This window comes from Dermacentor silvarum, chromosome 4 (assembly GCF_013339745.2).
Source record: "Dermacentor silvarum isolate Dsil-2018 chromosome 4, BIME_Dsil_1.4, whole genome shotgun sequence".
Classification (NCBI taxonomy): Eukaryota; Metazoa; Arthropoda; class Arachnida; order Ixodida; family Ixodidae; genus Dermacentor; species Dermacentor silvarum.
Window position 1 is genome coordinate 99,792,054 of NC_051157.2, and position 25,317 is coordinate 99,817,370.

The following is a 25,317-nucleotide window of genomic DNA, read 5'->3' on the forward strand; positions in this document are numbered from 1 at the left end:
GCCGTGTCAACAGTTTTTTCACAGGCTCGGGCACGGCGTGTGCTTTTGACCCGGGCCCGGGACGGGCTCGGGTTTTTTGACGCGGGCCCGGGCCGGGCTCGGGCTTTCTGGTAGTGTGCATGTAACGTGCAGCGAGTTATTCTCGGGCGTCTCAACTCTGAAAAACATTATTTTTCGGTCTCGGGCCAGGTTCGGGCCGGTTCCGAGTCGGGCTCGGGCCGGGCTCGGGCCTAAGGTAAAGGGGTGGCGGGCCGGGCCGGGCGGGTAACGTAGATTATTTCCGGGCCCGGGCCGTGCCCGGGTCTCGCTATAAAAGTTTTGATAGGGCTCGGGCGGGCTGCCCAACGTAAAAACGGGCCCGGGCCGGGCCCGGGCTGAAAAAATCGGCCCGTGCAGTGCTCTAGTCTATATACACCGTTTATACGCAAAAGTTTTTCTGTTTGCTATTTCTTTAGCCGATTGCCAGTTTATAAAACGTCTACAGAGAAAAGCAATAAAGGTCACCATGGCATCTCTGTCATTGAGTTACGCAGTTCTTAATTATTATTTTACCAGATAATTAGGTGTTTAAGAGTCTGCTCGCCGAGTTTCATCCAGTATTGCACTGGTTTTTAACATGTAACCTCGGGGCCTGGCACCCTAGTTAGTCGGGAATGCATCCCCGACGATAATTTTTCCTTGCGAACCACACGGAGGCGGAATATATACTTCTATGTGATTGAAATTATTCTTTAATGGTTTCCTATATCACCCCCCCCCCCCCCCCCGATGAACGCTATAGGGTGGGACATCACCAAAGATCATGTTAACTCGAGCGAACAGACCGTATACCGATTGCGGTAAGCTGTGAGATGAACTAAAGGACAGCCGATATTGTAAACGTCTTATTGCTTCAGATTTACTTGTCGTCTATAGACAAAAGTCGTTAAACTCGGCCCAACCCGTGTACGCTGTAACCAAGTGGAGGTACAGGCGGATAATACGGAGCAACGTTTGATATAAGCCACTGGGACTGTATATACTGCTGACATTCCTTTAAAGCCTTTTTGTTGAGTTTATTATAGATATGGTGTATATACTTCCGCATTTGTTCACCACATTATATGACCTCCGTAGTCGCTCTCGGCAATCCCAAGACAGTCTTTACAGTTGTTTTTCATAGCATTACGTTTGCGGCAGTAAAATAAAGAAAACAAACTGCCGATCCAATCATGTAAATAGATTTTATGAATGCCAGTTTTAGCAAGAAGCGGATTACAAACAGGCATCAAGCTAACAGCACAGAGACTTGTAATGTGTATAGCTGACAACGCAGAATTTGCTAGTGTGCGATGAAACGATGTCGCGCGTTTGGTGTGCGCCTTATGTGTCGTCTGATTCTCAGATACTCTTTAGGTTCTCCCCATATCTAGGCTTCATCACTAATATCGCGTGGTTTTTCGCAGACTGATATCCCGCGCTATAAATTCATTAAAGCTTCTCGTTCACTTACAATGTGCGCCAGATACTCTGAGCCCACCCAGCCCTTTCCAGGCGCTATATGCCTGTGCGGCCGAGCATATGCGTGCGTCATTAGTGTATTGATTGCTTTGACATATCACCGGAACAGACAAATGTGCACTAACATGTGCGCAGGTACCTTATTTGGCAGTACGTTGGAAGCTATGCTTGAAATGCACTGCATTACTCATCGTCGTTGGCCATAATGCTAGCGCCTGACTTGCGTGCTAACGGTTTTTACAAACACTGCGTTCATCCAAGTGTGCGCTCTTGCTCCATGCGATAGCCCACAGCGTTTGTAATACAGCGCGCCAAGGCATTTCCTTCTTCCATGGAAAGAACTGAAAAATGGAAGGTGAAAGCAACCGGTTTCGCGCGCATGGAACGCAGAGAGAGAGAGAGAGAGCGCGACCATAAAAAAAGAAAAAAAAAGAAAAGGGCAAAGGGGGGGGGGGGGGGGGCGCTCGGGTTTCTCGGAGCACGTACGCCGTCGGCGGCCTCAGCCTTTGCGCATGCGCAGCGGCAGCAACGGCGGCGCGCCATCTCTCCGCGTCGATTCGAATTCTCAACGGCTGCGCCAGGCAAGTCAACGCTTGTTGCTGCTGGTTAGCTGCCTGCACCTTTGTGTCCGTGTATTCGTCTCGACTTTGTGGCATCACACGTCAACTACACTGATTGGTAAGTTTTAACGAATATGTTTTCCGTCACTAGCTCATGACTAGGTGAGCGTATTTCGTAGCGCGAACCGGCTACATGTAATGTAGGCGACTCGGGCGTACTGTCGATTTGTTGTTTGGTTTGTAAACGCGCTCGGGTTCTCGATTCTACTATAGGGAATGTTTAACGGCAAGCGATCGCTCGCGCTTGTTCATTTTACCGTCATTGTCAATGTCCGTGAAAAGGGAAATACATTGTGTTTAACGTGGATACTGAGCAGAAATAAGCGCGGACTGTGTGTGTTAAGCGGCGTACTGTGGGCAGGTCTCGTTTTGTGGCGCTCGATCGGCGGCATAAACGCTGCGCTGCCTGTCTAATAAAACTCATCTAAAGCGCTTTATGTATATACCTAGAAATTGTGCTAGAGTGACGAATTGTCTAAAAGAGACGTACAGTTGAATAAATGCTAGCGTACTCAGATGAAAGGCCGTGTTTGCGGGTCATGCATCAGCTGCGTGTGGTGCCGTTTTCGTAAGTCAAAAGTAGGAGTATTTATGGGACTCCTGGCAACCAGTATAAATATATATAACCGCAAAAGCTTTCAGAGCACGAAACTCGCGATAAGCCCAGTCAATCGCAGCTTCGCAACTTAACCGAAAGAATTGGAGAACAATAAATTAGTGGTTCGGGGAAGCACCCTTAACACGTTTGAAACTGAAGCCATTGGCTTGAGGAGAGTTTGAGGATTTTCTGTGCTGTGCTCGTGTTGCCATGAATTACGAACTTGGCCAAGCCCTTGTCAGCTTTATTAAACAAGTGCTTGAATTCAGCTGAATCTAATAGTGCATTTCAAGTGACTGACGTGTTATTCGTTATAATTATAATTATGTACTGGCAGTAATTTGGCAAGCATTAACCCACAATATTTTTTATTGCCCCTAAACTGCGGGTGTCATAGACTGCCAGGGAATTTTCATGAAAACAGCCAGGGAAAGCTTGGAAAAACACCAGGGAAATTGAAAATGTCAACATAGGTATGCTGTCTTGTTATTTCCATACAATGTTTCCAGAGAATCGCTGTCCTTAAACATATTTTTGAAGCATTTCACCTCCCAAAAATTACAAATAGGTACGATTTTCTCAAAAAGAAATGAAAGTGAAGCATGCTGACATGGGGGGGGGGGGCATTTCTTATTCAATCTTTTTGCATTACGTAAGTGTCCTGAACCTCGAAACTCCAGAAAAAAATACTTGTTATAGAGCGCCTTCAATTATTTACTGTGATAGCATTCATTGTAATGACAGTTTCAGTTTTGTTTCCCAGAAGGTGCATATGTGTCGTGCCACAACACAGAAAGTGCTCACGGGGTATTTCTTGTGCTCATGTGGTATACCTAACTTGCAACCGTGTCAGCATTCCAGAAAGATATGATTATCTATAGGAAACTAAGTGACCATATCGACACAATCAATCCATCTGCCTTCTGTTGAAGTTATGGCCAATGATGTATCAGTTAAGAGTACGAGAAAGACATTTAAATGTGTATTAAAGAAAATAAATTACAATCTTTGGCATGATACGTTCAATACTCCAGTCACTCTTCTGAGCATATCATTCCGCGCGGGTATATTTAATTACCAGCCAAAAATGTAAGCAGTCCAACTGGGTAGCCTAGTTTCAGCAATTAATATAGAGGTCATTTGGGCTAATTAAGTACATTATGTGTCATATGGCCTTGTCAAAATATGTAACATACTGTTGCTGGCACCAGCAGCAATTGTAAGTTTAATTTTTCACCATACGGTAGAGTGAAACATTATGCGATGGTACTGTTTTGTATTGACAAGCAGCCATTAGGCATAGTTAAACCGTATTAAGGATTGACTTAAGTGGTTTGAGCGAATATATTAAGCTGCTTAATGAACGTACAAAAAATACACATTTGTTATTTTGCCTCACATTGTTGTATCTACATATTTGCAGCATGCACCTGCAGCACCTTCGGAACGGCTTACACGAAGGTCAAGGCCAGCCTGGCAACCATGCTCGCCAAGGGGAAGCAGCTGTCAATATGTAAATATTCTCTTTTGATGATAGGATAAGACATGCATTTTAATAAATTAATGTATTATATCGTTCAATAAAAACAGTTATTTCAATATCGGTTCACTTGTTTTCTTTGTTGCACTGCATGAGTCTGCACTAGTGGAATTGCTTGAAATATTTCCTTCTGCAACATATGAGAGTGCAGCTGGTTCAGGATCATTAATAATCTATTAACATGAATGCATAAATGCAGATGGGAAGCAACAGGTGCACATGCATAATATACGTTCAATATTTTGTTGCTGCCATATGTAAACAAAAATTTTAACTAACTTGCATATAGTAGATTTCATTCAAGCGAATGCATTGCATGCAACTAAACTTTCTTCAATGTACAATTACACAAATGCTCATGCAGCTTTACATAATGATTCACGGCTGCATACATTTTAGATTTTTGACTGCTTCCATCTGCATGCATGCTTTTCTATGTACAGTTCCCTATGTATGTTCCCATACGCATACTGGGTACAATAAATTTTTGTAGACATTTCCAATAAACTGCTTATTAGCAAACCCCAGCAGCGAGTGTTTATAGAATAACATTGCCTGCCGAAACATAGTTGGCAAAATGTGGTGTATTATCTAGTATATATGGTGTCCCAGTAATTTTAGCCAAGCTGGTCAATGAAAATGAAAGGTTAAAAAACAACACGGTGCAAGATATATGATCATAAAAAGACCTACAGGTCAGACCTCTGAATTCACGGCCGAATGCACGCCATAGGTCTTAAAATCGGATCTTATTGCAGCGTGTTTTCTTATTATTATTTTTCATTGAACAGCTTCACTAAATTTAAGTTAGCTGGGACACCCTGTACAATTGTAAGGCTGAAGTCTATAGATTAGCTATAGACTGATCTACAGGAACTCTCTGTAGGCAGACTGTACCACATTCTACAAAAAGTGTAAGGCCATAAGTCCATAGACAGACTATATACTGGTCTATAGGAATAGTTTATAGTCTGTAGACATTTCATAGACATGCCTACAAAAGTAAAACTATATAGGCCTATAGACTTTTGTCTATAGACACTCTGCAGACATTTGTCTACAAAAGTGAATTTTCATTGATCTATAGACCGTCTATAGCGAGTCTATTGACTCAGACATTTTGTAGACTAGTCTACAAATAGTGTATGGCCATAAGTCCATAGACTGTCTATGGACTGGTCTATAGGAATAGTCTATAGATAGTCTATAGCCATCTGTCTATAGATATTTATAGACTTATTTCTACAAAAGCAAAACTATATAAGCCTATAGACATTTGTCTATAGACATTCTATAGACACTTGTCTACAAAAGTGAAATTTAATTGATCTATAGACAGTCTATAGGCAGTCTATAGACTCAGACATTTTGTAGACTAGTCTACAATTAGTGTATGGCCATAAGTCCATAGACTGTCTGTAGACTAGTCTAAAGAAATGTCTACTAAAAGTCTGTTGACTTCATAGACAAATGTCTACACACTTTATATAGACTTTCTACAAAAATTTTTGTAAGGGAAGTACATAATGGATCTTTGTGGGTGTTGACCTTGTTCGAAGCCTGGCTATCCCCGACAGCGCGGTACGTGAAATCGCGCGCTATCCGGTGCGCCTGCTCGTTAGGATTACATTCGAGCTGGTTAACTGAGCCATCTAGATGGGCTGGGAACCACGAGAGGTGGTATCCTCCTTCACTGCTCTCCCGAGTTCTTATACTTTCTTATTTAGATATTTTCTTATACTACAGCGAGTTCATCTGCTTAGTGGAGGATCTTAGGCGTCCGCCTTCTGAGAAGTCAGCAGACTTCCTAACAAAATGTCGCTTTATGCATTGAAGCACGAAATTAACTGGAACGCCAATGCGTTCCATGAACTCCGCAAAGTTCGGGAAATAATATATCGAAACTGGTGTCATGTCGAAAATTCGTTCCAAGTGTATCTGCCTTGCGAACTCCGTGGCTACAATATGTAAATTGCAGTATGGGCCGTGAGGTCATTAGTTACAAACTTAATTAGTGCGTTTTTGTTAATTAGTCGATTATGCATTTCAATTTTTTGTGCAAATAATGTCCGCCTCTTCGAGCTAGACCAGCTCATTAAATAGAATCGGGATATCTGCCACAGGCAACCTTAAATAAATTTTGAAAGTGTTCGCTGAAACACCCTGTATATGTGTATATTGTAAAGGAAACAAGGAGACAGAGACAGCACCCGTTCCTGGACCGGCTCTTCTATATTCTCTTCGTGCTCGTCTTCCCCTCGTTCGCGCCCTAGCGCCCGGTGTCCGAGCGCCCGAGTGCATGTCTTCATCTTCATTACATTTGGCCACGCTGCAAGTTTCCGGCGTGGCTTGCAAACACGGCCACTAAATGGAGGTAGTCCGAGCGCATCTTTATCTTCATGGGATACCTTAGACTCGGCCACGCTGCCGCTTGCCACGCTGCGACTTTACTCGCTGCCGAAGATGGTTCTGGCGACTGTCAGGGTGCGCGGGTGGTGAGAACCATGGTCGACAAGAGTGGGAAATCATCGTCGTTAAGACCGTCCAGTGCGCAACTAGCTTCTCGAGCGCAACCGGCATGGCTTGCAAACACGCCACTTAAATGGAGGCAGTCCGAGCGCATCTTTGTCTCCATGAGATACCTTACAAAATATATAAGACGCGAGCAGGAGGTTGAGGACGTAGACAAACATGGTCGCCCAAACAATAGATTTTATTGTTCGTCTTTTTTCACTTCCAGCCACGGTACATCTGTACACAGTTGCATATATAAATATAATATAAAACAGGGGTTTATGCATAGAACTTATTGAAAAGGGAAAACAAACATTAAAACGTACCTCAAACGTATACTTGCTGAAATTTAGTGCTAACAGAGTAAAACTGGTGCAACACACTGAATACATTATAATTAGTTGCATAAACAAAGCATATGTTATGCATAAACAAAGCAGTCACCTACATTTTTCACCTGATAACCATAAATGTAAACAAAATAGAAAAAATATATAAGGCGAAAGCGATCCGGTATGCACGCAGGTTAAGAAGCAAATATTTATACCATACCTGTGACATAAACCCTGTTATACAGACAATCGATATGTACGTATAATTATTCATTGTATCGCACTCCCGACAGTGCAAAGCATTGGAGTTCAGTTTCATGCCCGTAATAGAAAGGAGCACTGAAGATTCTAGATCCCCCATCTGAGGCGAATAACTATTTACTCATTTATGTTTTTCTCTAGAAAAGCGCCGGCCAGATCATTAGGATAGTTTCCGGGTCATCTCACCCTGACTCGCCCACAATGAACACGAATAGCTATAGGTAAAGTATGGGAGCCGATGGTGACATTAAAGAACGGCGCGTAAAGAACGGAACAATACATTGATTTCCGAGGCAGGTTGTCTTAATGGTACGTGTTTGTCGACTTCACCTGTTTGTGGCACTTGTGACCCAAGTAAATCACACAAATGATAGCAATATACCCGACAGGCAGGAGCAACAAAAGCGAAAGGCGCCTTCAATCGAGCGAATATCTCTCTTCCGTTCTGGAACCAGCCAAGCGTAAAGAACTCAAATCCATTCTTTGTAGCCCATCGAAGAACGAGGGAGAGAAATATGGCAGAACGGGAAAAAAAATGAGAGCCTACCTTTATACGAATTGAGGCAGAACGATTCGAAACACGGTATGTAGCCAAACGATGCATGGTCGAACCTGATGAGGAATGACTCCTCTGTTTCTGTCTCTCTTATGCGCCTCCTGATTTAGGTTTATTCGTAAGACGTGGGAGTTCGCATAATCGCCCGGAGAAGCATGTTGTCATGCCGTTCGCGTGCAATTGCTCTTCTCTTCTCCGATTCCTTGCTTTTTCCCTCGAGGGGATATCACTACGAGAATCAGGAATATTGAGCAGGCGCGCTCTTCGAAGGTTGCTTGACTGCCGGAGCATCAGTAGCAGGCTTATCAGTAGCCAAACTTCCCATGTTGTCACAGTTAATGCACAACAACAAAATAGCCCACCTTGTTTCTGTTTAGCGCGTAATGGTATATCTAAAGGATCATCCTGCCATCACAAATCGTGGACATGAATCACGAACGCTGTACACATTCGTGGCCGTTTATTTGGTAAAGTTGGCGGGAAAGGAGCATCGACTGCTATTTTTGTCTCAATATTAAAGCCGGGCTAATGCGATTGCACTTCATTTCTGCAGAGTTTTTTCTTTATTTTTCATTATTTTTTAGAGGGGCCCCCCTCGGAAAAAACATTCCGAACGAAGGTGCTAGTGAGCCACGCGGCGGCATTGACGTTATCATAAATAAAGCACAGTTTTGAGCTGCGGAAACCCAGGAAGGAATAGAGCTGAGCATAACGAATCCTTAGTAACGCAGCGCCAAGTGTTTTCACGTCATTCATTCGCGACTCTCGGCACAAAAACGAAATCAGTGATCAAAGCTTTACCGCAACGTTTTTGATTGCAGCAGTGTAGAAATTATCTTACGCTACTGCATCAACAAAGACAGAACTTTACACGATTTTCTCAGCAATTAGGTTCACATATGCCCACAAAGAACACCATGTATATGGGCAATACTACGCAATTTTTAACACCGATACTCTGTTTAAAAAAAAAGAAAAGCATCATCTCTTGCACAGTGAATTGTGCTTTCGTGTACCAGATACAAAAGGCTTGCATCGTACCAAAAAGCAATGACTTACTACTCTTAGTCGCAATTGCACAATTAAAACGGGGTGCATTTAAAGAACGATATTTTGCTCCTACCTTTGTCAAAAAGAGGTGTGCATTGCGTTGTTAGGGCTTGTATTACTAAAGGGGTACAATGTTTGCCATTACTCAGGATAGATCAACTTATGAGGTTGACCATACTGGCCAACAGCAAAAGTTCCACACAACAATAATACATAGATTACCACGTCGCACAAGCCTGCATAAACTGCTCCTTATATAAGATAGGAAAAGCTAATAGTCCAATTTGTTTCAGCTAAGAACCGGATGCAGTGTCTCTTATACGTAGAAAATACTCAGCTTCCAGCCAAAAGTCGCCATGAGAACTGACTTATTGATGTATCACTAATGTCGTTGAGTAAACTCTTTGAATTCGCGGGAATTCCCTATTGTGCGCTTTTCCCATAGCTGTGGTGTTGCTCTCTTGGGCTGTTCCCCTTTCCATTGCACGTCGGAGGAGAGTAGTAGTCAGCGCTTTTATACGAGGTGCCAACACCTTCTTAGAGGCATTTATTTAAAAACCAAACACAGAAGTTATGTCTTGACTAGAAAGGCTCTTCGTTGAACATAAATTTCATGGATGGTTGAGTGGGTTTGTTATGAGTGCAAAATTACTCGAAATGTCCTAAGAATTTTTACGAGATGTGAATTGATGCAGCTACTGTTCGTCCGCGGAAAAGTAGTATCTAAGTGTGTTCATATTTTATCTTCCATACGTTCTTGCTATCCTTATTTTTGGGGCAAAAAATCGCCATTGTGACATAATGCGATGTTAAATTACAAAGACATTACAAGTACAGTTAGGCTAATAATCATGTATCACTAATTACCTAAGTTCACACATTTAAAGTCATTCTCTATACTGAATGTTACTAGAATGTAAAATACAGCCTGAAGGATTCAGGCGTAATAATAAGTATGGGCCCATCTCTTAGAGAAAAAGGAGCGTTGCCATCTTTGATAAGTTTATTATTTACGAATATTAGTGCGATAACCGATAAAGGGCAACCTCTACATTATCGTGAGTGTGGCTCAAGCTGGGGCTGATAAGAGCAAAGTGTGATTAGGTGGGGGTAATTGGTATTTTATAGAAACTGCAGTACCTATTCATAGACCAAAATGCATCAGCACAGAAAGCCTAATGTCACCACAAAAGATTTGAATATTTCCAGTGATTCGAACGACGCAAATGGGTTGAACGCCTCGTTTGCCCAGCTGCATCCAGCTCACAACGAAAAAAAAAAAACGCTGTCACTGCTTCTTCTCCATATACTGCAAATTTTGCCTCAGATTTCTACATTGCTGCGGCGCCTACTGAATGGAAAACAGTAGAAGCAAGACGGGCTGCGAAACAAAATCTGGGAGGCGAAAATTAGGAGCGAGCTCAAGGTTTCTCCAGAACACTAAAGGAGATGAAAGCATCATATCAAACTTTCTTTCACCCCAGGTTCTATTTTTTTTTTTTCATTTTTCCACCTCATTTATAACGATTTATCCCAAATGATGCCTCCCAGTCGTCACACACAGTCAGAATTGTTGTAGCAAAGAGCATAGAAGCAATGATGGAACATTTGTTTCGGCTATTGACCAATGGCTACACATGACGGGATGGAACCTCTGACAGCGCTGGCCGAAGGTCTCGAGCCACCAGAAGATGGAAAGAGGAACGTGGTGCAGAATAAAAATACAATATCGAGGAAATACTTCTAGTGAATTTGAAAAATCAGTCAACTTCTGTTATCCGATACGCTTTCCTTGCGTTCCGACTCTTGCTTGTTTTAAAGCGAAGCTTGGTGGTAGTGGGGGTGGGTTGTAGCAACAGGCGGACTTATACCCCTTTCACACGGGCACTCGCGAACTCCTTTGAACTCCGTCGTCTTTATCTCGAAGGAGATGCGCTCGGTGTCACATGGTCTCCCTTTCGCCAAGGGAGTTTAATGGACCTTTTCACGAAGGGAGTTCGGCAATGACCATTACGGCTGGATGGAGTACTCTCGTTCCCAGATAGCTACAGCTGCGAAGAAAACCACGTTAATAAAATCGTCGTAACTGGCTCACTTACACATTTTAGCGTTATTATTTGTTTTGCCTTTGGTTATACACCACGTAATTGGAGCTTTCAATTTGTTCTTAAGGACATGAGCGCCTGTGCTCTCTACACCATGCTTCGCCATCCCGCATAGGAAAGTGTCGTTCCGCCATTTCGTTTGTTTATCCGCGCGCGAGCCGCTCGTGTCGTGCGGAAAAACTCTCCGGGCGAGATGAACGATCCCGGCGCCTCATCGTCTGCATCGCTCGCACCGGCATCGGAGCTTCACAGCGGCAGCAACCCTTCGCAGCCACGGTGAACGTGGACGGAGGCGGAGACCTGGGTCTTGATCCGGCTGTGGGAGGACCACCTGCCGCAACTCAGAGGGGAGAAACATAACGCCAAAGTATATGACGCCATTGTCGCAGCTCTTGCGCAGAGCGGCATCAAGAGAACTCGCCGGCAGGTGCAGACCAAGATCGACAACCTGACCCAGAGATACAGGTAAGCAACGTGCACTAAGCAGAGAAGCAGGAAAGGGAGGCGCAGGAAAGCCCTAGTTTGGCGGTACTCGGAGATATGCAATAATAATTGAACATCGCAATACGAGCGCGCGGAGCCCTTTTATTTTATTCGCGGAGACGCGCCGTGCGGCGTTTTTCATAGCTCGGGCGGGCGTGTTGGTTACTAAACACGCACAGCGCTAAATGAACAGGGACAAGACCGACACGCACACGGCGCCAAACTCGGGGCTTCTGCACAGCGCACCTCTAGCGGACACACAGGCTCAGTTTCGTCTTGTGCTCCCAAGTAATGCCATATCGGATATATAAAATAGCTGGAGAATGCTTTGCATTATGCATAATTCTTCCGAGTTCCATTTTCTATGAGCAGAATCAACAAATATGGCACATCAGCATGCTTAATAATCGCAGCTAGTTTCTGTGGCTTTGCTTTAAAGGCATTTAACCAGATTTTGCCTTTAAACTATACCAAAATGAAACGGTAAATTTTTTAACTTCTTTCGCACACTAAACTATCCTTTCGTTGCATATGTGCACATGTTTTTCGTCCTTTCAAGTAACTTTCTCCGTCTTTTTTTTTTTTACACCGTGGTGGCAAAGTATATCCCAACATTAATGTTGTCGCGCCACTTATGCAAACTCAATGCAGTTTAGTTACCCAAATCTTGAGTCGGTATTTCTAAAAACCTAAAGATAATGAATCGTAAACAAGCATATCAAATGAACATGTAATGTTGCATATACGGTCATGTCCACATGTCATGGCATATAACAAGCATTTGTAAACTAGTTTAGCTTCTACTACTTGTCTAGTATTTCAGTTTTCTTAATTGTTTATCGTCGCTTTCTGTGTTTCCAGGAAATAGTCACGGGAAAGGACGACAGGCTCCTCGCCGTCTCCCTGGCCGTTCTTTTCTGAAGTACACAGGATCTTGGGTGCCCTGCCGGCGAATTATCGCTCCCTCATTCAGGAGAGGCCTTGCTCTCCAAATAAAACTGTGGAAATGGTAAATGCTAATATACGTGGTACGTTAACCTGTTTATAGAAAATAAGCCCCGAAATCTAGATTTTCTCTGTTTTTATGAGCACCTAAATGACTTCCCCCGAAAAAAAGTTTCCTAAAGAATTCGGAAAACTAGAATACCCCACCTAATACACGAAATACTTTGCTTGTCATATTCACAACAAGGTTGTTTTGTGTGGCAGATGACCATTGTGGCTTTGCACTCGTGTGTAAGGAAATACCACTGAAAACAGCCAATTGATGTGTAGGTGCATGGCATAAACAACAAATATCTTTATTCATTCCAGATAATTTCCAGCATGGAACGTTCCAATGGAAATACCTCTGGAGAGGAGGAGGTGGCAGACGCAGTGGAAGACGCAAGCGATAGCCAAGAGCCTGCATCCACCACACAACAGCGCCGCCCACAAAAGCGGAAGAGCCAGAGTGCCACTGAGAACTTCCGCAATAACTTGCTGGAACAGCAAAATAAGCTGATAGCTACGTTGCAAGAGGCAACTAAAGTTGACCAAGCTCTGCGGGAGCGGCTAGTGAATGCCCAAGAAAAGTTGGTGGACCTACTGTCCCAGTATTTTAATAAATAATTTCACTTTTCGACTTCTTAGCTTGGCTAGTGGTCCATGTGTTGGTGAAAGTGCATGGAAACTGCAGCTCGAATGTTTTTTCCAGTTGCGATGAGTGCATCCATAGTGGGTGTTGGCTGCTGAAATATTGTGTCGTACAGCTGCGCCTCACCAATCCACTGCTGCGATACAGCATCACCAAAGTGTTCGCAAATATTATTCAGTACACAGCATGCCCTTATTATAAGCGGCACATTGCTGATGTCACATTCCATTCTCTTCATTATAAACCTGCAACGGGCTTTAAGCCGCCCAAATGCATTTTCTACTATTCTGCGAGATTTCGATAGCCGATAGTTGAAATGATTTTGCTCTTCAGAGCTGCTTGTGCTCGCAAATGGCTTAATAAGGTTCGGCGTGAGGGGAAATGCCTGATCACAAAGTATCAGTGGGGGCACAGCAACGCCGCTTATCAGGGTGGTTGGGTGCCTGAATGTGGGCCCCGAAACAAGGCGAGACTGGCTTGACTGGTGGAAGACATGTGCATCATGGCATCTTCCCGGTGATCCAACGTTTGTGTACCGGAACACGTAACAGTGGTGCGCCAGTGCGAGCAGTATCACGCTGTGCCTGTAAGAAAAAGCAAAATCACTGTTAAAGGTAATGTCCACGACAAAGAAACTGGATAGTTTTATGCTGTAAGCACACGTGGCAAAAGAATGCATTTTAAGTAATGAAGCAACAGCATCAGATAGCAAGTAATATATGTTTAGGAGTATGCTGAACAAGTACAGTTATCAAGAACATGTGGGATATAGAATTTAGGAGTATGCTGACACAAAGTACAGTTATCAAGAACATGTGGGATATATGCAATGTAGCCTGGATAAAGCAAAACTTTTTAGGAGCTCTTGCAATCATACCATGTCGTAGCTGTTTCATTTCTGTGAGGACACTGTTTGGGTAAAAATGCATAGTAACCACTGAATAGTATGACATTCCTGGTATTTCATTTTTCCGCGACGATAGATCGCCGAGCGTTTAACCCATTGCGCCACAAACGCATTTGCAGAGAGCTACACAGACGCGCCTTATATATCTAACACTCCTCCGTGTACCCGCGCTCTTGCTCGGGGCGGTGCCGCCGCCTACGAGCAGAAAAGAGAAGTACTGCATTATGACACTAACGCGCACCGACAGTGAACGCTTCGGTGGTTTCAGCACTACGACGCCTCGATGCCAGCATTCGAAGGGACGCTGGCATCAAGAAGCACTACCAACGCCACCTAGGTGGCGTTCACCGTACTCAGCACAGCGGAGCGTGGCCTCCGCAATTAGCTCTGAAAATGTTTCTGAAGTTGATCGCGGAGGCTGCAATCACGACGCGCTGTACGCGCTGATTTGACTCGGTGACGATTCAGTTACGTGCTTTGTCTTGCGCGTTGTATTAGTGTGTCAGTTACGTGCTTCGTCTTTCGCGTTGTGCTAGCGTGTGCAGCGTAGTGCAGCTTCCATATGCACGACGGTTGCTCATGGTCATCGACGTTGGTAGTCGTGATGGAGGAGGCGTGCCACCAGGCGTCAGCGTGGGTGCATCAACGCCTAAGGGCGCTTTAGCCACAAAACACCAATAGACATTATATATCAATGTGCAATAAACATTACACTACTTCTGTGAAGACACGTTTCACTTTCGTGTTCTATACCGATTCCTATATAAGAGGGATCAACCACATTTTTTCGAATGTGGGTGTTTTCAAATTTACCTTGGTGCCACAATAGCTCGCAATACAAATCATACACAACGCAATGATGCACTCAAGTAATTACTCAACCTGTGTTCATCACATTCGCACGTTCATTATCCTGACGATGAATGTAGTGTCTTGTGGCGCAAGGGCAAAGTATGGCCAAAGAGCGCCAGTTCATTATCCTGACCATCAAGGTGAATCTTAGTTGTACTCACTAGTTGCTAAGGTTCAGTCCACAGTTAAATGCCGCTAGCGCTCATGCCCTTTTAGAATGCATCACAAAGGTCCAATTGTCACACAAGCACAGAACTGATCACCGTAACCAAACATAAACCACAATCTCGTTGTCATTGTCAGGAAGTCAACCAATCACGATAGTCAAACAAAAACCAGTGTACAAGGACGGGTCAAGTATATCAAAGTTTGGAATGCTGTACGCTCCACATTACCTAATTAATAGCACTTGTAAACAGTAATGTACCTTTGCATGATGATTGCAGGCTGCGTAAAGTTGTTCTGTCTCTTTTTTTTTTTTACGCGAATGATATTTAGTGTAGTTTCATTGCCTTTAAGCCATCCAGGATGCCTGGTTACAACAATGTATTTAGCTTACATTTGAACGCACTAGTGTCATAACCTGCATCTTAACTCATTACTGTAACGTCACATTGCCATGTAGTAAGCATGTGTAAGGAAAAAAGCTGCCTAGCTCGGAAGAATTTTTTTTTCTTTCGGCAATATTCACAAAACTACATTTCTGTGTCTTAATGTCGTATCTTATCTCGCTTCAATCAATCGCCTATTGCTGCCCTATTTGTAGTAATGCTCGCCCTTCGTTTCATGCACTTACCAGCCTTTTTTATAGTCGCTGGCGTGTTCCTTTGGCGGAGAAACCGGAAAATGGCATCCGTCCAGAGCGCCGACAACTTGCGGGAATCCGGTGGAAGCATAGAATTCCCCGATGTGGTTCTCCATGTCATTTCCAGTTACCATCTTGGCCCACTCATGTTCCAATGATGCCACCACGGTTTCGCAGAACTCGAGATAAATGATGTTGACCGTGGATCTGCCCATGTCAAATAAGTGGGCGACTGTCCTCTCCTCGGCAGATGAAAAAAGCTTATAAAGGGCAACGGCGACCCTCTTATCCACAGGAACGGCTTCGCGCATGTTCGCAGTCTGGCGTTCCATCATGGGTCGGCAAACGTCGACCAAATATTTGAATGTGGTTTGAGACACGCGAAATGATTGGCGGAAATTCTGGTCCCCAAGGTTTGGCAGTGTATTCTCAAACCACCGTCCATGACGAGGATAGGCCCAGACTTCCCTTGGAGCGCGGCTAGACGACGATGCCAGCGCAGTCAGCATGGCGTTGTTCGCAATAATTTGGCGCTTGATAGCGCGAACTTTCGCTGCCGAGGCTTCCATGTTCGCTTCAATGTCAGTTATTGTGGCCATTGCGAGCGCGACCTTCTTTTTCACGTCTTCGTCACTCATCTGCAAGTATACATATATATATAGTGACACAGCACAAGATCACAACTCGAAGCGCGCACCGGTGAAACAACGTGACCAATGCGTCCATGCACGCAATGTGGCCAGCATCGCTTTCAACTTCGCTATGCTTGAAATGCAAAAGTCTTGCGTTAACATACCGTAAACTTTCTCGCTGTGATTTTATTGGATTATACACACTGCATTAAAAAAACTACTTATACTTTACTTAAAGGCGACTATATACGTGAAAAGTTGCACGGGGAAGTAAGCACAGCAGCGCCGTTTCTGTCCCATACGGCGCCCGTCGAAAGCTCGCACTGTGCCGTGTAGCACCGCCGCAACTCCATTGCCATAAATCTCCATTAGGGAGTTTCATGTTCAATGGAGTTCGCGGGTGCCCGTGTGACAGCGGTATTAGCCTGGCGATCAAGGCCGGAAATTGCTCCGCCCGAACGTCTCTTCAATATCACTGTGGTGTTTCACGACATGTCCATCAGACTAGTCTCGCAATAAGGAGACTTTTCAACTTTTCCACAGCTGCTGCAGCTGCTCCTGCTGCTGCTGGTGATGGTGGTGGTGGTATTGCGGTTGTCGAATAAGTCAGCTTAAGGACAAGAATAATGCTATCTGCCACCGGCGATTTTCAAAAATTACGACATACAATGTCGGGTCATAGGTAAAGCACCATGATCTTCACTGTGCACCGAAAACAGAAAACGAGGCGCAGGGAGTAATATACAAGCTTTAAATATATGCAGGAGGGGAACAAGAGGCGAGGACACGTTTTACAAAAACAGCCAGTTAAAGAGATTAGATTAAACAGAATTTTTACTTTTTTCTTCGTCTTCCAATCTTTCACACTACGAGGTGGAGTACGATAAAACTTCCATCGCTGTCCTTGCCTTCTACATAGAGCAGATGTAGCAATACTTTACGGATTATTCGATTCACGTTATATTCTTTGATTTAGCCATGAGGCATGTGCCACTTGGTGAGTTCCTGTTTCTTGGCCAATCCTCCAGTATGGATATGTGACACTGCGATACAAGAGGTACAGAATCCTTAAACATTGCTTGATACGTGTCGTATTTTTCTATGCCCACGCCTGTAATCACCATTTATCTGAACAAGCGTCCTACATCGCCTTCGTCGTGGTGATGCTGCTGCGTAGACATCTCACACATGTGCATCGCCTGATTTTGGAGTTTGTATTGGGGCATAGCGTCTCAGCATTACAGTGAATAAGCATAAAAATCTGATGAGAATGAAGTTGTGACCTTTGTGGTGGCAAAAACGTGAACATTGCATGAGGTCCTAAAGGGGCCTGGTCACCCCTTACGAGGGCCGGCCCGGTGGCTCCGCCCATGTGGGGACTGGGAGTCGGAGCTCGCCAGCCACCTGTTGGGCCTTCTGGACGACCTGCATGAGGTTACAATTTTCACACGAATGAAAGAAAACAAAATTGTCCGCGTTGACGTTAGCTTTAAAGCATTTATTTACCGCTTTACTAAACCTTCGCTTCACATAGATTTGAAAATGTGTACGGGATCTGTGTTTTTATTATTATTATTACTAGCAAGCATTTAAACAGCACGGTTTCAGGCACCTTTTGTTCGGAGATGTTGGTTTAAAGAATGGGAGGGAACCTTAAATAACGTTTTCGCAAAATAATTAGGGTATGATTTCCCATATAGATTATTAGACATGCAGATGAGATATGCAGGCTACCCAGAGCAAACGCGGAGGCTTTTTTAATTCAACGTATTTCAGTAGTACTTTCATATATTTGGCTAAACGACCGCTCCTCATTCACTGCAAGTTTGCTTCAACGATATCTGAACAAAGAAATCATGACTATACTACACATTGTGGTAATCGGTGTACGCGAAGTTTTTATGAGCCAGCAAATAATCAACGGTTTCAGCAAATAATCTGACGGTTTCAGCATCAATATCGCACATCCTACTTTTTCAGACGCTATGGAGACCAATTAGTACAACTCTATCACATGGTGCATCTTCGGGATAATTGTTTTCTTTGAAATAAGTGCCAATAAAAAGAAAGCGTTGCTGAGTTTTCTAAAGCGGTATTCTATAATATTTTCCCGTGGACATAATCGGCAGTTTGTCGACCATGGTAGAGAAACATATTCTCGCCTTCAATCCAACATTAACTAGGAGGGTTGCTCTCTGCAGTTTAAAGTAAAACTACTTAATTCCTTGTTTCAGGAACATTCGACGGACGCGCTTGAACATATCTTGGTGTCTACATCTGTTGTAGATATTTCTCCAACCCTATTTTTGTGTGTATTCATTCAACCCCCTCGACATGGCACTCACATTTCCAATAACTTCCATTGGTTCTTTTTGAGGCAGGATTGGCTATTACGAAAAAGACGAGTTACGTATCACTGCTCGACTCAACGTAATTTGTTCGTTTTGATTGCAATAGATCGCTACGAACTAATTTTAGTTACAAGTCCTGGTTCAAAAAAATCACAAAAAGACCGTCCACGTTTTTTCACTGATACATACCAATCACTGCCCTGTGAAATGTAGCTGAATGCTTTACGAATAATCCGTGTAATCAATGGACAACATTGCTAATGATTATTTTCAGTTGTAAACGCTTCGTATTATCGATCACGGTGAACGAATGAATGAATAAAACATTTATTTAAAGTTATATGTTGTATCAGTTATTGCTGGAGAGGGTCGGGCGGGTCCCTATTCCGGGACTCTGTTGGACAGGGCTGCCACCCATGGCCGCTCCACGAGGCTCCGCTGGTCCTCAAGAGCCGGGCTGGACAAGGCCTCTTCCCACCCCTCCCACGCCGGCTGCGTATGACCTCCAAAATCGCCAACAGGAACCACGGCTGGCAGGAACACGACATCCTACGGCTTATACAGGCTTTCGTCATATGCAGGATAACTTACAGCACCCCTTGCCTTCACTTACGGAAATGCGACCTACACTAATTAGATGTCCAATTATCGATCACGTCGAGAAACAAATATAGGTGATAACGGTTCCAGCGCGGTATGCGAGCACATGACGAGGAGCGATACAAGCAATGAAAAATGGATGAATATGGAACCATTAATTTAGGTTGTTTGGTAGTAGTTTCAATCTTCAACAACAGAATAAAATTCAACACGATTGTTTTAAATACTTAGAATCTCTCATCCTCATATGACAAAAATCTTGACCTAAAATATGCAAGACTAAGTCGTTAAATACATTCCGGCAAATTCGTTCAGGTATGAATTACTAGTTTCAGTGCGCTGTTTACCGGCATGCACCGCAGCACAAGACCATGTATAATGCCTGTTAAAAAACAAACGTTCCATAATATCGGGAAGTATTGATGTTGAAGCAACATAGTTAAGTGGCACGCCAATGAATATATTCCGCCATTTATAAGAAAACAGGGTGTTTCATTTTAGCTGCACCAAATTTTGAAGATTGCCTGTGGCAGATAGCACAATTATAATCCTTGATCTAAACTACTCGATGAGGCGGCCATTACTTCCACAAGTAATCAAAACGCCTAAATAAATAATTATCATGATTACGGTAAATAACTTTTAATTATTAATTTTATGGCATATCTTTCAATTTACGAAATATAGCCACTGAGTTCGCAAGGCGTATCCACTTGGAACGAATTCGCAGGACTGAATCAGTTTCGAGATATTAATTTTCAAAGTGTCCGACGAAATGCATGGGTGTTCCAGTTAAATTTTTGAGGAAAATGCTGTTTTATGCATTGTAGCACAACGTTAACTGGACGCCTGCGCATTTCGTCGAACACTTTGAAAATTAATATCTCGAAACTGGTTCAGTCCTGAGAATTCGTTCCAAGTGGATACGCCTTGCGAACTCAGTGGCTATATTTCGTAGATTGAAAGATGTGCCGTAAAATGATTAATTCAAAAGTTCTTTAGCGTAATCATGTTAATTATTTATTTAGGCGTTTTGATTACTCGTGGAAGTAATGGCCGCCTCATCGAGTAGTTTAGATCAAGGATTATACTTGTGCTATCTGCCACAGGCAATCTTTAAAAATTTGGTGCCGCTAAAATGAAACACCCTGTATATCGAGCACTTTTCTATCACTCTTATGACAGAAATGCTCGGCTTATAATTTTAGGCATGCGAAATATTGGCATCCCGTTCCGATTGAGGGCCTCTTTCCGCACTATAGCTCAATAAATAGCACTTCCTTTCCTGTCATCGGGACGATAATGTGCCACTAATACTGCCAAGAAGCAAATGAAAAGAAAAAATGGAGCTGGGTTAGAACTTATCTAGCCCAACCACTTTAGCCCACTTTTCCTGACTAACTTTTGATCTTTGCTGCACCAACGTTCGCAATATTCCTCTACCTGCCATCGCATATCGCATAACTTGGGCTAAATATGCGACGTTGTTCGCTGTTCTGCCATGCATGCGAAGCGTCACGCGATGCGTCTACTTCGTATTACAGCCGGGTCGTGTCAATATGCAGCGACAGGCGTGAGCGGGGAAGCGCGGAAGCCAAGCGAACCTGTGCTGTGACGAAGGACCGTGTCATGCTGGCGGCAGATGGCAAGGTGAACTGGCCTGGAAAAGCCGTCGCCGCCTGTGTTCACGATGGCTGGCTGTTGTGCGTAGCTGTAGGAGAGATGAAGATGAAAAAAAAATGTCGAAGTTTCACCCGAAAGGCGAAGCATCGATTGCGATAGCAAATTAGTAGACAACTATATGAACTAAGGATAGTAGTTTTGTGAGCCGTATAAACTTGTAAACATTCGCTTACTAACTAAATTAACAAGCACGGTGTAATGCGCGCGCACGGGTAAACATGCACACATCTCTCTCGATGACCGAGGACGCTCGCGGTTAGAACGCTGGAGTGACGAGGCACGGGAGCAGCAGTGAGCGAATTGACATTCGTGCCGTCTCTCGCTTCGACGCTATCTAAACGTCGAAAACACAGCGCATATCGAAGCTATCAGCACTAGTTGCACTTTGTCCACATCGCATATCGCTTTGAAGATGAGGCCCGCGCGGGCGCGCACTTTTTTCACGTCGCAGATCGCTTGCAAGATATGGCGCCCACGCCGCTTCAACTGGAGTAAAACACGCCCCCCCCCCCCCTTTCTCCCCCCCCCCCCCCCCCCCCAAGGCCTCGGTGCGCGACAGAAGAAGCGCGCTTCCACCCCACCTGCGCACGGCGACGATGTTACCGTGTTGAGACTTTATAGGAACCCCACTGGGACGTCCACAACCCCGTCCACGTCCACGACCCCGACCACGACCACGGCAACGGCAGAAATGGGCTTGCAGTGTGCACATAATTGCTTTCGCAATAAAAGCAGAATAAAACGGCGTGCATTTCGCAATCCTGCACACTGGCCGCACCGGCGACCACAGAATAAAGAGAGGAAATATTAATAAGGGAGCCTAGTTTCCGGAAGAGGCTAAAGGGATAAAGAAACCACAATGAGGGAGATGATGGTGGATGCGAACGCCGGCTGCACTCAAGGGAGGGCCTGCCGATAATACCCAATAAATATCCACCTCTCCCTTATCAAACCACTGGCACCCTCTTTGGCATCTATCAGGGTCATGTAGAAGACAACGGGTTTGGACATGCGTACGTGCGTCGTCAACGTATTCGCTTCGTTGTTTACTTCTATCAAATAGTGCCTTTGCGACTTTCCCTCATCTGGTTGTCGTGGAAACAAGGTGGTACACCCGTTGTTGCGTCCGTGCCTTTTCGTAGAAGTGGGAGAACTAACTACCTTCACTTTGACCTTGTGAAGAAACTGCCCTTTCACTATATGAATACAGTCTAAAGAGTACGTGTCTTTCGCTGTACGGGAATCCCACAAGTGAACATCACAATGTGTGTCTAATCTCGTCCCTATTTTTATTTTTACGCTGTCCATGATTCCGATATCCAACATGCATGACAGCAGTCTTAAACAGTGGAAAGACATGGATTAGCAGCTCTATGAAAACTTTTTTATGCAGAAAAAGAAAGACGCGACTGATCAAAAAAAAAGGTATCAAGCATTGGGCTTGACAGTAAAAACAGAATACCGAAAGAAATCTACAATGTTCTAATACAATGTACTACAAGGTTCTAATAGACAAGTCTAGGCCTGGCTTGGCATCAACGTTCAACGTCGCGGAGTGATGGCGGGCTTGCAGAAGAAGGAACGCATCGGTCAACGCCAAACAGAACACAGACGCACCTGAGTAGCCTAGCATATCCTCCCCACTATGTCGCAGAGAAGCAAGTAAAACATTAAACACCTGCTTTGGGAGTGTGCCGTCCCACGGGATGCAAGAAAAAAAATATTCGCCGCAGCATGTAGTTAAAATCAGCAACGAGCAGTGAGAATACATGGCGTGTACCTACATAAAGTCGTCTGCTATTCGTATGAAAATTTGTCAGAGACCGACCTCACCGCAGTGGACCTCAGCACCAATGGTGCACTTGCCTCCATATCTCTAGACATTAACCTTCGTACATAATCCAGGCCAGACAGCTATTCCTTCTACAGGAAGAGGTTTTATTTGTTCATTCATTCTATTCGTAATGGGGAGAGGCAGTACAATATGAATAATAATGTCTTTTCAGAAATAATGCAATGCATTGCGTTAATTTTCCCCTGAAGGTCCCAAAGGCATTCGTAAGAGAGGCGCATTTCAATACAAGAATCTCGATTACGGCAACATAAGAAATAACGTACAAATGGAGAGAATACAAATGTAGACATGTTTTCATCGAGAAAACAAGGGCGTAACATTTGCAAGATTGAATTAATAAGCATTGAAAGCATAGACATAATGTATCAAAAGACTGTCTGTTTATCTTTTGAAAAATGTATTACGGGCACTGCATAAGGCATCAAAACTATGTACGGAGACCAAAGTTGAAAAATATTTACGACGCTATGCTCATATAACAGATCGTGGATTTTCAGGATTGCTGGAAAACCTTGATTATATACCCGAAAAGCCTTGGTTCGCAAATGACGTGACAAAACGACCACCATCGTGAATAAATAGCAGCTGATGTACCACGAGACCTTCATAATTTGAGGACCTTCAGAGAGGTATGACCAGGTAGTCTCATTGGAGAGGATGTAATCTTCCAGATTGGTGTTGTTGAATGGCTAGTTAATGGCAAATATTCTAGATTATTTCCGACGAAGTGGAGCACGTAGAAGAAGCGTAAGCCGGTAAAATGGTCATCAAATTCGCACACTGGCAGTGATCAGCTCCCACAAAACTAATGCCTGAGACGCACTAGCTGTGGCGTAAAGAACACAAAAAATGCAATGCTTGAAGCGCCCCCTGTGAACCAACCCGATAACCCGAAGAGACATTTTATTGAAATGTACTGAAATGAATAAAGCAAGCAAAATGGGACTCAATAAAGTGAGGTAAACGTATCACAAATGTTAAGGTGAAACAACGTGCCACAGCCCTTTCCCATGTTTCCGTGAAAGAAAGGCGGGATGTGAGATATCGATTGAGAGGGGCCAATAGTACACAATATATGGGGCATGAAATGACGTCTTTGTTCCTTCATGGTGCCCTTCAAGAGTGTGCAAGGTACCAAAGATCCCTGCCACAGTGTGGAACTTGATTACATTACAGTGCCAAGGCATATATTTTCGAGCTTGAGCATGTATGTGTAATATTGGTAACTTCGGCGAACTAAAAAATGCAATGACATGTTGCGTTGTTACGGCTGTCTGCAAACCTCTGAGCTTAGCGTGAGTTGCCCGCCTCATTTCACATACTCCCCTACTTTATGGTACTGCTGGCAATTTTATCTATGCTTACCGATGTTCTTGGCTTGGTTGTCCTTGGCTTCAAGGACTCGGGTGCAGAATCATGCTACGTACTCTGGCTCTATGATTGTGCTGATTTTTTTTTTTTTTTGGGGGGGGGGGAGGGGCTTTTTGTTAGTTCATTTTGTTTGATGAGGAGTAGGCCTTGCCTCTTAAAGGCGCTTACCTCTCTTTTAAACTATCGTCATTAAAACCATGGCTAAAAAACGAGAGGCAGAAGTCCGTCGGTCCTGTGAGACCTTGTAGAACCGCTACCATTTCACTTCATCCTGAGTAACACCACTGAAACAGAAACAAAGGCTACCAGACACAAGCGATAAGACATGTGCTAGATTATCAACTCAGAACTTTATTCAAAGTGAGCAACACAATTTTTACATGCCCAATCAGCTATCCAGCAATGCTCTTTCTGCTGCGGACTTTCTCCTATAGGTTCCATGGCCGCCGCGGTTGTTTAGTGGCTATGACATTGTGTTCTGCCTTCCGCCTGTCTAGAGTTTAACTTCGGTTTTATTGAAACTGATTAGTGATAGGGAACTTTGTTGAAAATAGTTTTCTGCATAAATATTGTGCTTTTTATGTGACCTTGAAATATCAAATGGCATTATCTTGAGATTTCTGAAAAATCTTGTGAATGGTGCGTTTCTGGGTGCCCATGCAGTGGTTTGTATAGCTCTTTTTTGCAAAACACTAACTACCCCGCAATATAAATCATGCGTGTACCCTCATGATTCTAATCAGTATGTTAGGGGACAACAAAACACGTTAAATACAATATACGGAGTGTCTGTATATGGAAACATTTTCCAGTTTTAAAACGTGACGCATTCCAAGGCCTAACGTTTTGCACGAATTGTCACGGTGAGTGTCGGTGTTTTGTTCCTCAATAGCAGTTCTCCCAACATACACCCCACATGTTTCGGGCACTAATTTCTGGTTACAACCGAATACAACCTACACAGTTTTCTTTGTATTTATTAATAATCAATTTCGTTTAATGCTCCTATACCAACACTCACCCTTTCAGGCGTCCATTCCAACACATCAAATGTGGTCCCCTCGTG

General features: G+C 43.8%; 2 protein-coding genes across 2 annotated transcripts in view; one reads left to right on the plus strand and one right to left on the minus strand.

Annotated features, from left to right (window-relative positions):
• LOC125944989 (nucleolar and coiled-body phosphoprotein 1-like) overlaps positions 1-13,170 on the plus strand; it is an 18,799-nt gene extending 5,629 nt beyond the window's left edge. The window contains exons 3-4 of the mRNA XM_049666501.1: positions 11,477-11,541; positions 12,874-13,170. Of these exons, the coding sequence (XP_049522458.1) occupies positions 11,477-11,541; positions 12,874-13,170 (362 nt within the window). The remainder of the gene's footprint in view (positions 1-11,476; positions 11,542-12,873) is intronic.
• Positions 13,171-13,196: 26 nt separating this feature from the next.
• On the minus strand, positions 13,197-16,091 carry LOC125944990 (uncharacterized). Its single transcript, XM_049666502.1, has 2 exons — positions 15,751-16,091; positions 13,197-13,779 (listed from the first exon to the last, which is right to left on the minus strand). Exons 1-2 carry the CDS (start codon positions 16,089-16,091, stop codon positions 13,197-13,199), a joined length of 924 nt encoding a protein of 307 aa, XP_049522459.1.
• Positions 16,092-25,317: the final 9,226 nt, after the last annotated feature.